The 16,016-nt window shown below is 45.9% G+C and overlaps 1 protein-coding gene across 3 annotated transcripts in view; it reads left to right on the top strand.

The window, feature by feature from the left end:
- Positions 1-16,016, top strand: part of OTOA (otoancorin) — a 103,734-nt gene that overhangs the window by 55,330 nt on the left and 32,388 nt on the right. For all 3 annotated transcript variants that reach the window (XM_055232640.1, XM_063612065.1, XM_055232641.1), the window contains 7 exons: positions 2,027-2,194; positions 3,980-4,120; positions 6,188-6,246; positions 6,439-6,556; positions 9,919-9,992; positions 13,545-13,680; positions 15,244-15,434. In XM_055232640.1, coding sequence (XP_055088615.1) covers positions 2,027-2,194; positions 3,980-4,120; positions 6,188-6,246; positions 6,439-6,556; positions 9,919-9,992; positions 13,545-13,680; positions 15,244-15,434 — 887 coding nt within the window. The remainder of the gene's footprint in view (positions 1-2,026; positions 2,195-3,979; positions 4,121-6,187; positions 6,247-6,438; positions 6,557-9,918; positions 9,993-13,544; positions 13,681-15,243; positions 15,435-16,016) is intronic.

Genomic DNA, 16,016 nt, shown 5'->3' with positions numbered 1-16,016 from the left:
GGCATGAACCTAGGAGGCGGTGCTTGCAGTGAGCCGAGATCGCATCACTGAGGTTGGAAATGAAAACAAAAGCTTTTGATTCAGGTGGTAAAGGGGTTTAAGAGTTATAGAGTAGAATCCATGCATCCAGAAGGCAGTGCTGGAGTTGGCGTCAGGAACTGGGGGGTTTCTTCTTCTTTTTTTGTCTTTTGAGACAGGGTCTCACTATGTTGCCCAGGCTGGAGTGCAGTGATCTGATCTTGGCTCACTTCAGCCTTGACCCCCCAGGCTCAGGTGATCTTCCCACCTCAGCCTCCTGAGTAGCTGGGACCACAGGCGCATGCCACTACGCCAGGCTGATTTTTGTATTTTTTTGTAGAGATGGGATTTTGCAATGTTGCCCAGGCAGATCTCAAACTCCTGGGCTCAAGCAATCTACTCGCCTTGGCCTCCCAGAGAGCAGGAGTAGGGGATTTCTTCTTGGCATCCAAGTCTTTTGAAATTTCTTCAAGTTTTTAATGCTAGGTTTGGTATGTCATGGTTCTGAGCCAGATATATTCCAACCACATTTCCCAAAGTAAATCCAAGTGGGAACTGGAGCAGGATATCGGTAGGGAGGGCGAGGGAGGGATGAAGGGCAGCTGTAGCTCCGAGGGCTGGTCCTATCCTGCTTCCTCCATCACGGGCCCAAGGGAGGGGGGATGTGGAATGACAAACATTTACTGAACACTTACTATGTGACAGGTTGTGTTCTAAGTGAGTTAATCATTTAATCCAACGATCCTCTGAAGTCAGTAGTGCTATAGTCTTCATTTTCCAGTTCATTCATATGAGGTACCGAGTGTGTAAGGGAACTGGAAAAGGCCACGTGAAAGTTACACAGCTGGGACTGAACCCAGGGCACCTGGCCTCAGAGCCATCTTGTTTAACTCCTGTGCTCACTGTTCCAACATGGCACCATGACAAATGCCCACCCAGTCCCACTTTCTGACTCAGGTACCAGGCCAGCCCATTCATCTGGTCTCTTCCAGCCTTATGGTGACTTTATGTTGAAGGCTTTGAATCCTTGTTTCTGGACTTGATTGGGGCTCCATGGGTCCACCTTGACAGTCCTCTCTGAATTTGATTTTAGGGAGTTGAGGGAGACTGTTTTGTTCCCTCCCAGCCCAGGACAAAGTGGTTTGTCTCTTTCCTAATATCCAGCTCTTCCTACTGAGGAGCGAGGCCACTTTTACTCAGAAGGCAAGAGGTCAAAAGGTCTTGCCTTCTTTGAAGACAGCATGAGATCACCCATTATACACAGAATAACTAAAGGAGCCCACTCAGCTGTCTTTTCATAGAACCAAAGCATGCCCTTGATTATATGGAAAACTATCTAGCATCTTCACTCTAAAGGAAGGAAAAAAAACCCAAGTATAATTTCCCTCTTTCTTTCTTTCTTTCCTTCCTTCCTTCCTTCCTTCCTTCCTTCCTTCCTTCCTTCCTTCCTTCCTTCCTTCTTTCTTTCTTTCTTTCTTTCTTTCTTTCTTTCTTTCTTTCTTTCTTTTTCTTTTCTTTCTTTCTTTTCTTTCTTTCTTTTCTTTCTTTTTTGAGACAGAGTTTTGCTCTTGTTGCCCGGTCTGGAGTGCAATGGCACAATCTCAGCTCACTGCAACCTCCGCCTCCTGGGTTCAAGCAATTCTCCTGCCTCAGCCTCCCAAGTAGCTGGGATTACAGGAACCTGCTACCACGCCTGGCTAATTTTTGTATTTTTAGTAGAGATGGGGTTGCACCATGTTGGTCAGGCTGGTCTCGAACTCCTGACCTCAGGTGATCCACCTGCCTTGGCTTCTCAAAGTGCTGGGATTACAGGCATGAGCCATCACGCCCAGCCAACTCTCTTTCTTGATAGACGGAAGGAAGGCCTGTGGAGGCAGCATCTGTCTGGCTCACTGCTGTGCCCCTAAGGTGTCACCCATCCCTATACTTGGCACATAGATGGGCTGAGTGCACGTTGGAGAGGGAAAGGTGGGAGCAGAGCCTGACTGCGTGGCTGCTCCTCTTCCAGGTGCTGTCTTTCTACAATGTCAGCCAGATGGGTGCGCTGCTGGCTGGGGTCAGCACCCAGGCCTTCTGTAGCATGAACCGCAAGGACCTCTCGCAGGTCCTGAGAAGTGCCGTCTCCCAGTATGTATCCGACTTGTCGCCTGCCCAGCAGCAAGGTATCCTCAGCAAGGTGAGAGGAAGATGTCTGGTGCTCAGCCACATGTCACAGGGGGTGTGTTTTTGGGGTTTGGTGAGTGGGCTGTGACTTTGGGCCATGAACCCGGGGCTGGGGTTGTCTCGGCCGTTGGTGTCTGGGGTGGCTCTGCCTTCTCCTGGTGGCACACCTTCCTTCCTTTCCAGACAGAGCCCTTCGGTCATGCTGTCATTCTTCCCAGACCCCTTTGTTCTCCCAGACAGTCTAATCTGGAAGACTTTTCTTAAATCAGGTTTTCTGATCTTATAACACTTCAAGTTCAAGTTTTTTTTTTTTTTTTTTTTTTTTTTTTTTTTTTTTTTTTGAGACAGTCTTTCTGTGTTGCCCAGGCTGGAGTACAGTGGTATGATCATAGCTCACCACAGTCTCCTGGGATCAAGCAATCCTCCTGCCTCAACCTCCTGAGTAGCTGGGACCACAGGCATACATCACCATGCCTGGCTAATTTTTTAAACTTTTTGTAGAAACATGGTCTTGCTATGTTGCCCAGGCTAGTCTCGAACTCCTGGCCTCAAGCCACCATGTCTGGCTAATTTATTAATTTTTTTGTAGAGATGGAGTATTGCTATATTGCCCAGGCTGGTCTCCAACTCCTGGCCTCAAATAATCCCTCTGCTTCGGCCTCCCAAAGTGCTGGGATTACAGGTGTGAGCCACTGTGCCTGGCCTAAAATTTGTTTTTCAAATCTAAAAATAAATCCCAAAGTTCTAGGGTGCATCTGAAAGCCCTTTTCATGGTCCACAGCCATGTCTGTATTCTGCTTTTTTGTTTGTTTGTTTAGATAGGGTCTTCCTCTATTACCCTAGGCAGCATGCAGTGGCATGATCTTGGTTGGCTGCAGCCTCGACCTCCGGGGCTCAAGTGATCCTCCCACCTCAGCCTCCCAAGTAGCTGGGACTACAGACCTGTGCCGCTTACCAATTTTTGTTTTTCTAGAGGTGGGGTCTTGCCATGGTGCCTAGGCTGGTCTCAAACTCCTGGGCTTAAGTGATCCACCCGCCTCAGCCTCCTACAGTGCTGGGATTACAGGCGTGAGCCACCATGCCTGGCCCCTTTTTTACTTGTCAGGGAGTCTTTTGACATCTTGCTCTATCAGGTCTGTTCTGTCCAATGGCAAAATCTGTTAAGAAACCAAAACTTGGCCAGGTGAGGTGGCTCATGCCTGTAATCCCAGCACTTTGGGAGGCCAAGGTGGGCAGATCACAAGGTTAGGAGATCGAGACCAGCCTGGCCAACGTGGTGAAACCCCCGTCTCTACTAAAAATACAAAAAATTAGCCGGGTGTGGTGGTGCACTCCTGTAGTCCCAGCTTCTTGGGAGGCTGAGGCAGGGAAATTGCTTGAACCCAGGAGGTGGAGATTGCAGTGAGCCAAGATTGTGCCACTGCCAACTCCAGCCTGGTGACAGAGGGAGACTCCCATCTCAAAAAAAAGAAAAAAACCCTAAAACCTAAGGGGTTTGGCCTAAAACACCAATACCTTGCAGATAGCAAGTAGCCCATACAGTTAAAATGAAGAAATAAGGAGCACAGGTTTTGGAATCAGACAGACTTGGGCTTGAATCTCACTTAGTGACTTTCAACTCATCACACTTTAAGTCTCTGTTTCCTCACCTGTGAAATGGGGATGATGCTACTCTCCACTTCCTAGGCTTGCTGAGCAGGTTTGATGGATTTTATTGCCTGTGATGTAGTGCCCAGCCCTTCCTCAAAGCTCAATGCATTTTTTACAGTGTTGTTTTGTTGCTTCTCACTTTTGGCAGATGGTCCAAGTGGAAGACACTGCCTCAGGCATCGTGGAGATACAAGGGGCTTTCTTTAAGGAAGTGTCTCTCTTTGATTTAAGGAGGCAACCTGGATTCAACTCTACAGTCCTGAAGGATAAGGAACTTGGAAGGAGCCAGGTATTACCACAAAGCACAGATCGATCCTGTATTTCTGACTATCTGTCTTGTGAGAATGAATGGTCTGTTTTAAGGTTAATTTGATAAAAGAAATTTATTTCTGTGTGATTAGTATAGGAGGCAGAATAGTATAGTGTTAAGAAGTTAGACAGGCTGAGTCAGGAGGATCGCTTGCTGCCAGGAGTTCGAGACCAGCCTGGGCAACATAGCAAGATCCTGTCTCTACAAAAAGTTAAAAAATTAGCCAGGCATGGTGATGCATGTCTGTGGTCCCAGCTACTCAGGAGGCTGAGGCAGGAGGATCACGTGAGCCTGGGAGTTCCACAATGCAGTGAGCTATGGTCATGCTACTGCACTCCAGTCTGGGCAACAGAGCAAGACCCTGTCTCTTAAAAAAAAAAGTTAGACAAGACCTGAGCATGAATTCTGGCCCCCACTTATTTATTAGCTTTGGAGAAGTTCCTTATATGGCCTCAGTTTTCTCATGTGCAAAATGGGGATAATTTTGATAATAAAATGAGGGTCACTGATATATGCCACCTGGGCCATGTGCTGTAAATATTCGTGACGATTATGTGTATTATTAAATGCTGTGAGCATTGAGGCCACTTGGGGGGATGGTGCTGTTGAAGTGGATGCTCTGCCTTAGTACCATCGTTGACTACCTTTGTATTCACTCAGTCTTCATTACATGCACCCAGCAGACGTTTATCAAGCACTGCCCAACAATGCGCCAGGCCCTGCTCACAGTGCTGAGTGCGCAAAAGTGAATGAAACAGACACAAATCCCTGTCTGTTCCAGGGGCTCTTGCTCAGGGTCTCTCATGAGGCTGGATGATGTCCCGCTGATCTATTGCTGTGTCACAAACCACCTCTAAATTTAGTGACAGTGGCAACTGTTTTATTTTTTGAGACAGAGTCTCTCTCGATCACCCAGGCTGGAGTGCAGTGGCACAATCTTGGCTCACTGTAACCTCCTCCTCCCGAGTTCAAGCAATCCTCATGGCTCCACCTCCTGAGTAGCTGGTATTACAGGCACACGCCGTCATGCCTGGCTAATTTTTGTATTTTTTATAGAGACAGGGTTTCACCATGTTGGCCAGGCTGGTGTCGAACTCTTGACCTCAAGTGACCTGCCCGTCTTGGCCTCCCAAAGTCCTGGGATTACAGGCGTGAACCAGGGCACCCGGCCAATAGTTTTATTTTGGAAAATACATCCTTCCGCCGAAGACTTCAAGATACTTTTGTCTCAGCCATTGAGCTGATGGGATTGCCATTTCCTGAGATGGGGAAGACCATGGGAAGGTCCCAGAATTTGACCCTGAGCCCAGGGAAATCTCTGGGGCTATAAACGGTGTCCAGAACTTCCCTCCATCGCCCACTCCTTTTGCCTGGGCTTTTGTGCTGCTTTCTGGCTGTCAGCTACCATGTCTAACACTAGCTCATAATTTATTCTGTTTGGGGAATGATGCTCAAAGTTTCAGAGTCTATAAAATAGACAAATGTAGTACTTGATTGCATCTGCAAGTTAGGGATTCTGTAAAATTATGTTCCTTAAAACAAATGACTCCCCTGTCTACTTGGCATTGTTCTAGAGTGCTCATCGGGGGGTGGTTTGAAGGGAGTGCATGCCGCTAACTGCAGGTACTTTATTACTGGTGCTTTCTAGCCCATCCTGTTCTATTCTGGGATGCCTGGTGTTCAGGACCTGGCAGGTGCACATGAGAACTTCAAGCCACAGGGAGTTCTCAACTGTCAGCAGTTTCCTAAAGCACAGGAAGTAAAACTCCAGCCCTGCCACCAATGTCTTTGCCTCTCATCTGCCTCATGGGGTATAGAGAATCACCTGGAGTGTGAGAGGGGGGCTCTGGAATTACCTTGACACTGGTTCAAATCCAGGCACTGCCACTTAGCAATGGTCTAGACCTAGGTAACTCACATAGCCTGTTAAGCCTCCATTTCCCCATCTGTAAAATGGGATTGTGGAGCACCTTCTTGATAGGGCCTCACAGTGTTGGGCACACGCTGAGTGTGCCATGAGTGCTAACGATCATTCTCTTCTCGCAGGCTCTGTTCCTGTATGAGCTTCTGTTAAAGACCACCAGAAGGCCTGAGGAGCTTTTGAGGTAGGAAAATGTAACTCGGCCTGGGTGCCGAACAGGCCTTTCAGAGCCTTCTGCCAGAGCAGCCTACTTTCCCAGGAGGGAGAGTTAGGCAGTCACGTCTGTAGCTTGTATCTGATCATATCTGCCTTCTCTTGCTCTTTCTTTCCTCTCCTCACCTCCTTCCTCTCCTGAGTCCCTTGTTTTGTTTTTTAGTGCTGGGCAGCTGGTCAAAGGCGTGACCTGCTCACACATTGATGCCATGAGCCCTGACTTCTTTCTGGCCCATTTCCAGGATTTTCAGAGCAACTTCGCCCTGCTTTCACCCTATCAGGTACCGTTAAAGCATTTTCCAGCTTCTAATTCTCTCTCCCTACCCCAGTCACTGGGCCTGGATTGGCTGTGGTGCCTAAAGATCTTCATGCCAGAATTATTCAGACACAAGTGATGACTTAGGGCCAAAGATTGAGCCAGGTTTTTCCAGTTTCTTTTTAAACAGCTCCAAATACCCACATCTCTACAGTCAAAGTATCAACAGATTGGTTATTCCATACTCAAACTTGAGCCTTAAAATACATTCATAAGGGATAGTATTTTGTGTGTTCGTAATTATGTTCCCGTGGGATGGAAGGTACTCCTTCAGCTAATATTCCAACACTTTCCAGGAGTAGCTGTGAATGCAAACAGTACTCTGAGAACATTTTCTTTCTCACTTAAAACTTCATTTTCCAAAAGGTTATGGAGGCTATTTAACCCTTTGGGGAGACTAGAAGCAGTAACTGATTTTTTTTTTTTTTTTGAGACACGGTCTTGCCCTGTCGCCCAGTCTGGAGTACAGTGGCATGATCATGGTTCATTGCAGCCTCAACCTCCTGGGCTCAAGAGATCCTTCCATCTCAACTTCTTGAGTAGCTGGGACTAAAGGCACACACCACCATGCCTGGCTAACTTATTTATTTTTTGCAGAAATAGGGTCTTGATATATTGCCCAGGCTGGTCTCAAATTCCTGGGCTCAAGTGATCCTCCTGCCTCAGCCTCTTAAAGTGCTGGGATGGCAGGCATGAGCCACTGCACCCAGCCAGTGACTGATTTTTCACAGTGTCTAAGCTAGTAAACACGGGCCTTGCAGCATTTGAACTTTTGGTGTGAACCGTTGGCTTACAGACTCCTGTAATGGATATTAAAAAGCACCTTCTCAGCTCTGGCCTTGTGTTTCAGACCAGAATGAAGAATTTCCAGAGTAAATTATCTCCCAGAAAACCTGGAAGCATAGAGTGCTTGGTGTATAATCCTTCAAGATCATTAGAGGAATATGCAAAGTTTTAATGAACTCTCTCATTCCCTTGCACTGTTAATTCTGTTAGTGATTCTCAAAGTTGAGCTTGCATCGGCATTGTGTGGAAGGCTGTAAAAACACAAATTGGGGGCCCCACTCCCAGAGTTTTACATATAGTAGGTAAGGGGTGAGGCCTGAGACTTTGCATTTCTAATCAGTTTGCTGGTACAAACCACTGAATTATCATAAAGACCTGCCCAGGTGGGCAAGCCAATAACTGAGCAAATGGATGGAAGCCAGACCTGCTTTGAGGAAGACCTACATGTTCGAGCAGGAAGAGTTGCCCCAGTGAAGGTGCTTTCCTAGGCTTCCAGCTCTCAGAGCCTTCAGATACCAGTTAATTGGAAAACTTGCCTTTCTCATTTATGTTTTTATTAAAACACATTATTATTATTATTATTATTATTATTATTGAGACAGGACCTTGCTCTGTTGCCCAGGCTGTAATGCAGTGGTTCAATCTCGGCTCACTGTAACCTCCGCCCCTGGGTTCAAGTGATTCTCCTGCCTCAGTCTCCTGAATAGCTGGGATTCTAGGTGTCCACCACCACACCTGGCTAATTTTTGTATTTTTAGTAGGGTCAGGGTTTCATCATGTTGGCCAGGCTGGTCTCGAACTCCTGACCTCCAGTGATCCACCAGCCTCAGCCTCCTAAAGTGCTGGGTTTACAGGCATGAGCCACCACGCCCATCCTGAAAACACATAATTATTACACACACACACACACACACACACACACAAACAACCAATACGGAGAAAGTAAAATTTCCCCAAATTTTCCCCAGAGCAGTTGTTCTCAATAGAGTACTGTTTTGCCCTGTTAGGGGACTTTCGGCCATGTCTGCAAACACTTCCGGTTGTCACAACCAGAGCACAACTACTGGCTTCTAGTGGGTAGAGGCCAGGGGTGCAGCTCAACATCCTACAACGTGTAGGACAGCACCACTACACTGAGGTATCTGGTCCAAAATGTCAATAATACTGAGGTGAGCAACCGTGTTTCAGAGGTAACTATAAAAAACAGTTTGCTATCACTTTTGAGAGTTTTCTTTTATATATAAAATATAGGCCAGGCACAATGACTCATGCCTGTAATTCTAGCACTTTGGGAGGCTGAGGTGGGAGGTTCGTTTGAAGACAGGACTTTGAAACCAGCCTGAGAAACATATAGCAAGACTCTAACTCTACAAAAAAATACAAAAATTAGCCAAATATGGTGGCACGTGCCTGTAGTCCTAGCTACTTGGGAAACTGAGGCAGGAGGATCACTTGAACCCAGGAGTTCAAGGCGGCAGTGAGCTATGATCAAGTCTCTGCATTTCAGCCTGGGTGACAGAGTGACACTCTATCTCTAAACCAAATTTAAAAAAAGTATCTATTTACATGTAATATAAAAACCACAAGTGGCCTGGGCACAGTGGCACACACCGGTATTCTTAGCACTTTAGGAGGCCGAGATATGTGGATCACTTGAGGTTAGGAGTTCGAAACCAGCCTGGCCAACCTAAAAAATTTAAAAAAATACAAAAAAAATACTAAAAATACAAAAAAAAAATTAGCTGTGCATGGTGCCTGTAATCCCAGCTACTCAGGAGGCTGACACAGGAGAATTGCTTGAACCTGGAAGGCGGTGGTTGCAGTGAGCTGAGATTACACCACTGTACTACAGCCTAGGTGACAGAGTGAGACTCTGTCTCAAAAAAAAAAAAAAAAAACAAAAAAAACACAAGTGAGCTCATACTATACATGCTGTTCTGTTTATATATATAGCTAAGATATATATATATAAAACTATATATATAGTTAAGCTATATATAACTACGTATAATTAAATATAACTATATATAGTTAAATATAACTGTATATGTATATAGCTAAGCTATATATATAGTTTAACAGAATTGTGTGTACAATATGAGCTCATTTGTGGTTTTTATATTATATATAACTATATATATATGCACATGCATAAAATAGCACAGACATCATTTAGTGTTAATATATATATAAATCTACCTTATTAAAATAAAGTAGGTACACTATTCCATTGTGTGTGTATACCATAATTTACTTAACCAATCCCCTGCTGAGGAACATTAAAATTATATCTCCCTTTCTTGCAGATATAAGCAAAATTGCGATGAGCATTCTCACACTTAAATGTCTGTGTTCATGTTTGTTATTGCCTCAATGTTCTCATCCATAAACTGGGCACAGTAGTGGTACCTACATCATAGGGTGCTCTATTGCATAAGTGAACACGTATGAAGCACTTAGAATAGTACCTGGCACACGGAAAGCACTGTGTTTGTTCTTCTTCTTACTGCATTAAATCCCCAGAACTGCTTAATCTTTCAGGTTAATTGTTTGGCGTGGAAATACTGGGAAGTTTCCAGGTTGTCTATGCCACCTTTCCTCTTGGCTGCACTCCCGTAAGTGAACATCAGCCCCCACCTTCTGGCTCAGCAGCGAGATCAGTGGGAATGACTGAAGTCAAAATTATTCTCTCCGCACTGGGTTTTCTTGAGGAACCAGAGGCAGAGTGGAGCGTGCCTTAGACAGTTAAGCCCTTGAGATCCAGGATTTCAATTCTGAGTATCACACAGACATTTGAGACAGACCTTGCTTTTCTTGTTATGTAAAAACCAAGCCAAAGCAACCCAAGCCTGAATGAGTGTCAGTGAGGCAGGTCCCATCTGGCCTGGCTTTGCGGCTGTGCCAGGCTCCAGGGGAATCAGGGCTGAGGGGAGCAGTAGGCATTTCTCCTGGCATGTGTGAGCTTTCAGGCCTGCAGGGTAGCCCTGCTTTTCAAACATGATCTGGACATTGTTTCTCTCCTTCTCTCCTTCTTTATTTCCCTCTACCTTCTTTTGCTCTTATTGTCTTCATTCATTCATTCAAAAAAAAAGTTCATTGAGTACTTGCTATGTGCTAGTTCCCAGATAGCTAAATTTTCTATCTGAAAATTTAGAAATTCCTATTAATTTATAAGACCTTATAATCTCATGGTGGGAGAGGGAATACACAAGCATGGAGCCAATTATAATATCAGGTTCATATTTGGTTGAAAGCAACAGAACTGAAACTGAAACTGGCTTATGCAATAAAAGGGAATTTTTGGTTCAGGTAACTGGAAAGTTCAGAGAGGGACTTCAGGCATGGCTGGATCTAGGGGTACAAATGATGTCATTTGTCTCTTGTCCCAGCCTTTCTCTGTTGGCTTCACTATCAGGCAAGTTCTTTCTCTGTGGGAACCCTGGCAGATCTAAGGTTAAATTTTCCCAGCTTCATATTCAGGGAAAAGAGAAAAACATTCTCTTTCCATTCTTCTCAATACATGTCTTGGGTTTGACTCTCATTGACCTTAATTGGGCGAATTTGTTTTCCTTGAACCAATCAGTGAGGTTGGGAGGATGGGTAACTTTGACTGACTTCAATCTGTATTGCACCCCTGGAGCTGGAGAGAAACCACAAGGACCTAGAGTGAGGGAGATGGTTTTCCAAGAAAAACTGGGTGCTTTCCAAGAAAGCCAGGTGCTGTTACACACCTCTGTTAGCACAGAGGTGGAAGAACATGTTTGGGGGAAGATGTTGAATCTGGTTTTTGAACAGTCAAGTGGTGGGGTTGAGTAGGCCAGATGGGTTTCATGCAGCCTTTCTTAACTTTTTTATTGCCTTCCAAAGGAGAGGCAAAGGGGAGGGATAATGAGCACTGGACATAGAGGAGGGAATGTCACCCATAGACTGGAGAGACAGGGGAGACCGAACTAATGCTGGATAGAGAGTTTAAGATGGACATTCCAGGCAGTGGAATGGGGATGTCCGGTTCAGCAGTGGGTAAGAAAAGCAAATCACTCTGGGAACACATGGGGGTATATCTGCAGAGTAGATAGGGGAGAGAAGGCCAGAGAGTTAAGGGACATCAGATCATGGGGGCTTTGTGAAGTGAGGTGTTTCACTCATATTCTGTGTGCAGCCATCAGATTTATATTTCAGAAAGATCATAGCCACTACCCACATACAGGATAGAATGCAGGGAGGCTGAATGGAAAGAAGGGAGACAGCTGAAGATTATTTCAGTAACCCAGATCTTGGCATGGCGCTTCTACCACTCATTCATGTCTCAGCTCAAATGGAACTGCCTTAGAAGGGGCTTGTTTGATTATCCCCATTGTCATTCTCTTTTACAGAGCCATTTTATTTTCTTCCTTACATTAATTAATTAATTAATTAATTAATTTTTGAGACAGAGTCTCCCTCTGTCACCCAGGCTGGAGTGCAGTGGTGTAATCTTGGCTCATTGCAACCTCCGCCACCCAGGTTCAAGAGATTCTCCTACCTCAGCCTCCCCAGTAGCTGGGATTACAGGTGTGCGCCACCATGCCTGGCTAATTTTTGTATTTTTTCGTAGAGACAGGGTTTTGCCATGATGGCCAGGCTGGTCTCAAACTCCTGACCTTAGATGATCTGCTTGCCTCGGCCTCCCAGAGTGCTGGGATTACAGGCATGAGCCACCATGCCAGCCTTCTTCCTTACATTTATTAACAGCTGAAATGACTTGTTTTATTCACTGGTTTCTGTGTTTCTTCTCTCTGCTAGAATTAAGGACAACTTGTATCTTGTTCATTGTTATATTTGGTGCCTAGAACAGTGCCTGGCTTACTGTAGATGCTTTGTAGATATTTGCTGGATGAATGAAGAAATAAATAAGACAGTGGTACTGGGAATGGAGAAGTTAGAATAGATTTTTTGTTGTTGTTGTTTTGAGACAGGATCTCATTCTGTCACCCAGGTTGGAGTGCAGTGGTGCCATCTCAGCTCACGGCAACCTCCGTCTCCCAGGTTCAAGTGATTCTTCCACTTCAGCCTCTAGAGTAGTTGAAACCCCAGGTGTGCGTGCCACCATGCCCAGCTAATTTTTTATGTTTTTGGTAGAGATGGGATTTCACCATGTTGCTCAGGCTGGTCTCAAACTCCTGATCTCAGGTGACCCACCTTGGCCTCCCAAAGTGCTGGGATTACAGGTGTGAGCCACCACACCTGGCCAGAAGTAAGAACAGATTGGGATAATACTAAGGAGATAGCAATGACAGGCTTGGGATAAAGAAAAAAAAGAGTGTGGGATAGCACAGAAGCGGACGAACATGTTTGGGGGAAGATGTTGTATCTGGTTTTGGAACAGTCGAGTGGTAGGGTTGAGTAGGCTGGATGGGTTTCATGCAGCCTTTCTCAACTTTTATTATTGCCTTCCAAAGGAGAAAATTTTAATTTCTCCTGAATGAAAGAAATTATACACTGAGGAAAAATAGTTTGAGTAGGAATGAGCTTCAGTGGGTCACAGATCATTGTCGTAACAGTCTTTTCTATCCCCCATCCAAACCAGTTTCTCCTTCTTGAGGGTGACTTTGACCCTGTTGAGAGTACATTGTCAAGAGCCGAAGGATCAGGAGCTGAAGGCAGAGTTCTGGACTGGAGATGACAAGAATTTCTCCTTCCACTCTTTTTCTTATCTTTCTCACTTTCTAGTTATTCTCTCTCCTTTTTGTCTCTTTTTTCATCTACTTTTTCTTTTCTTTTTCATCTCCCCTCAACCAGTCCACCAATCAACATGTTTATTTATGGAGAACCCATTCTCTGATCAATGCTCTGGGGCATAGAAGAGGAGCATGATGGGAAGTTTGTTCCCACCCACAGAAGAGGGTCATGATGGGAAGTTTGCTCCCACCCATAGAAGAGAGCATGATGGGAAGTTTGTTGCCCATTCATAGAAGAGGAGCATGATGGGAAGTTTGTTCCCACCCATAGAAGAGGAGCATGATGGGTGGGAAGCTTGCTACCTGCTGCAGGGAGCCAAAGCATCACTGGGGAGAATAAACATTTAAAGAAAGTCTTTGGGATGAGCTCTTGGGCATGTGGACCCTGATTTTAGGGGCCAGCAGGAGCAGCCACGTGTTCCTCTTCTTGTTCTCCCCATCTCTCTCCAGGGCCCGCTACCTGGCTTCTGTCCCAGCCTCCCAGTGTGTGCCCTTTCTGATCAGCCTGGGGAAGAGCTGGTTGGACTCCTTGGTTTTAGATTCCCACAAAAAGACTTCAGTCCTCAGGAAAGTGAAGCAGTGCCTGGTAAGAAAACTCTTCCCGGGTGTCCCCTCCCTCTGGGTATCTGTGGCCATCTTGGGGAGCCCTGTGAGGGATCTGGCTGTGATCTTGAGCCTGCTCTGATGGCCAGAAGTCTGACTGGTGGGTCTTGAAGCTTACTCTAAAGCTGCTGGTTGGAACAATCTTTTCCACTGGTTATGGAGACTTCTGCTCCAGGGCCCAAAGGAGGGGAGGCTACTCTGGAGGAATGGAAAGAGCACAGTACCCAGAGACTGGGTGCCAGTGATTGGTTATGTGGCTTTGGGTGAATCACCTTTCCTCCCTGAGCCTCAGTCTTCTCATCTGTAAGGTGGGGGTAGTAGCACATCTCCCATAGACTACTTTTTTTTTTTTTTTTGGGACAGAGTCTCACTCTGTCACCCAGGCTGGAGTGCAGTAGCGCGATCTCAGCTCACTGCAACCTCTGCCTCCCAGGTTCAAGCGATTCTCCTTCCTCAGCCTCCCAAGTAGGTGGGACTACAGGTGCGTACCACTACACCCGGCTATTTTTTGTATTTTTAGTAGAGACAGGGTTTCACCATGTTGGCCAGGATGGTCTCAAACTCCTGACATCAGGTGATCCATCCACCTTGGCCTCCCAAAGTGTTGGGATTACAGACATGAGCCACGATACCCAGCCTCCTCATAGATTATTGAGAGCATGACATGGGCAATGTATTATTTAATGTAAAGGCTCAAAGGCCAGACTGTCTGGGTGTGAATCCTAGCCTTGTCACTAGCTGGCAGTTTCTTTTTCTTTAAAAAATGGATAATAGTAGTACTTACTTCTTACAGTTACTTTGAAGATGACTAGATTGAGACCCATAGATACTGAAGACAGTGCCCGCACATAGGAAACACACAATAAATGTCAACTATTTTTGTCATTTTGCGAAAGTGCAAAAGAGCTTTGAAGGCTTTCTAGTGGCATACAAACTTTGAAGTGCTGTTTTCATTGTTGTGGTGCTAATAGTATAAGGGTGGTTGAACTCTGGAATATTCTCAGAGCAACAACAGTGACAGTAGCGCTCAATTACTGAGTGCTCCTGGTGTGCCAAGCCAGGGTTTTCCAGATTTCTGAGGCCTGCATCCCTGGGGAAGATCAGGTCCCATTCCATCTCTAGGAATCCATGGCAGGGTAGGCAATTCAGATCCTGGAATCTTTAAGAAGTTTGGGATTGGAACTTTTTTTTTTTTGAGACAGAGTTTTCCTCTGTCACCCAGGCTGGAGTGCAATGGCATGATCATCTAGGCTCACTGCAACCTCCGCCTCCCAGATTCAAGCGATTCTTGTGCCTCAGCCTCCTGAGTAGCTGGGACTACAGGCATGCACCACGATGCCTGGCTAATTTTTGTATTTTTAGTATAGATGGGGTTTCACCTTGTTGGCCAGGCTGATTTTGAACTCCTGGCCTCAAATGATCTGCCTGCCAGAGTGCTGGGATTATAGGCGTGAGCCACAGTGCCCACCCCACAGGATGTGTTTCTACTGGCTCACGATCTTATGCTCTGCTGGAATTGCCCATTGGCTCCACTTTTTGGGTTCAGGACGACTCCATTGCTGATGAGTACACTGTGGACATCATGGGGAACCTGCTGTGTCACTTGCCGGCAGCCATCATCGACAGGGGGATCTCCCCCAGGGCCTGGGCGACTGCTCTACACGGCCTCAGAGACTGCCCAGACCTCAACCCTGAGCAAAAGGCTGCAGTGAGGCTCAAGCTCCTGGGACAGTACGGGTGAGGAGCGGCCGGGCTTGACTTTTAGGGGTGTGGTATGCTCTGTGGAGGGACACTCAACTTTGGCTCTCCTGCCCTGCAAACAGAGTCTCTGGTTTAGGATGAGATAAAATTCTTATGCTTATTTTGGAAATGTGACCTTTCTTCTTTTGGCTTCAGATTTCTTTCTTTTTTTTTTTTTTTTTTTTTTTTTTTTTTTTTTTTTTTTTTTTGAGACAGAGTCTCGCTCTGTGGCCAGGCTGGAGTGCAGTGGCGAGACCTCGGCTCACTGCAACCTCTGACTCCCTGGTTCAAGTGATTCTCCTGCCTCAGCCTCCTGAATAGCTGGGATTACAGGCATGTGCCACCACACCCAGCTAATTTTTGTATTTTTAGTAGAGACGGGGTTTCACCATGTTGGCCAGGATGGTCTTGTCTCCTGACCTCATGATCCACCCGCCTCGGCCTCTCAAAGTGCTAGGATGACAGGCATGAGCCACTGCACTTGGCCTTGGCTTCAGATTTGCTATAAAGTGGAATCGATAGTAGCTGCCCTACAAATCTCAAAGAGTTGTTACTTACACAGCTTGGCATATGAAGGGG

Source organism: Symphalangus syndactylus, chromosome 11 (genome assembly GCF_028878055.3).
Source record: "Symphalangus syndactylus isolate Jambi chromosome 11, NHGRI_mSymSyn1-v2.1_pri, whole genome shotgun sequence".
Lineage (NCBI taxonomy): Eukaryota > Metazoa > Chordata > Mammalia > Primates > Hylobatidae > Symphalangus > Symphalangus syndactylus.
This window is presented reverse-complemented; position numbering and strand designations above follow the sequence as displayed.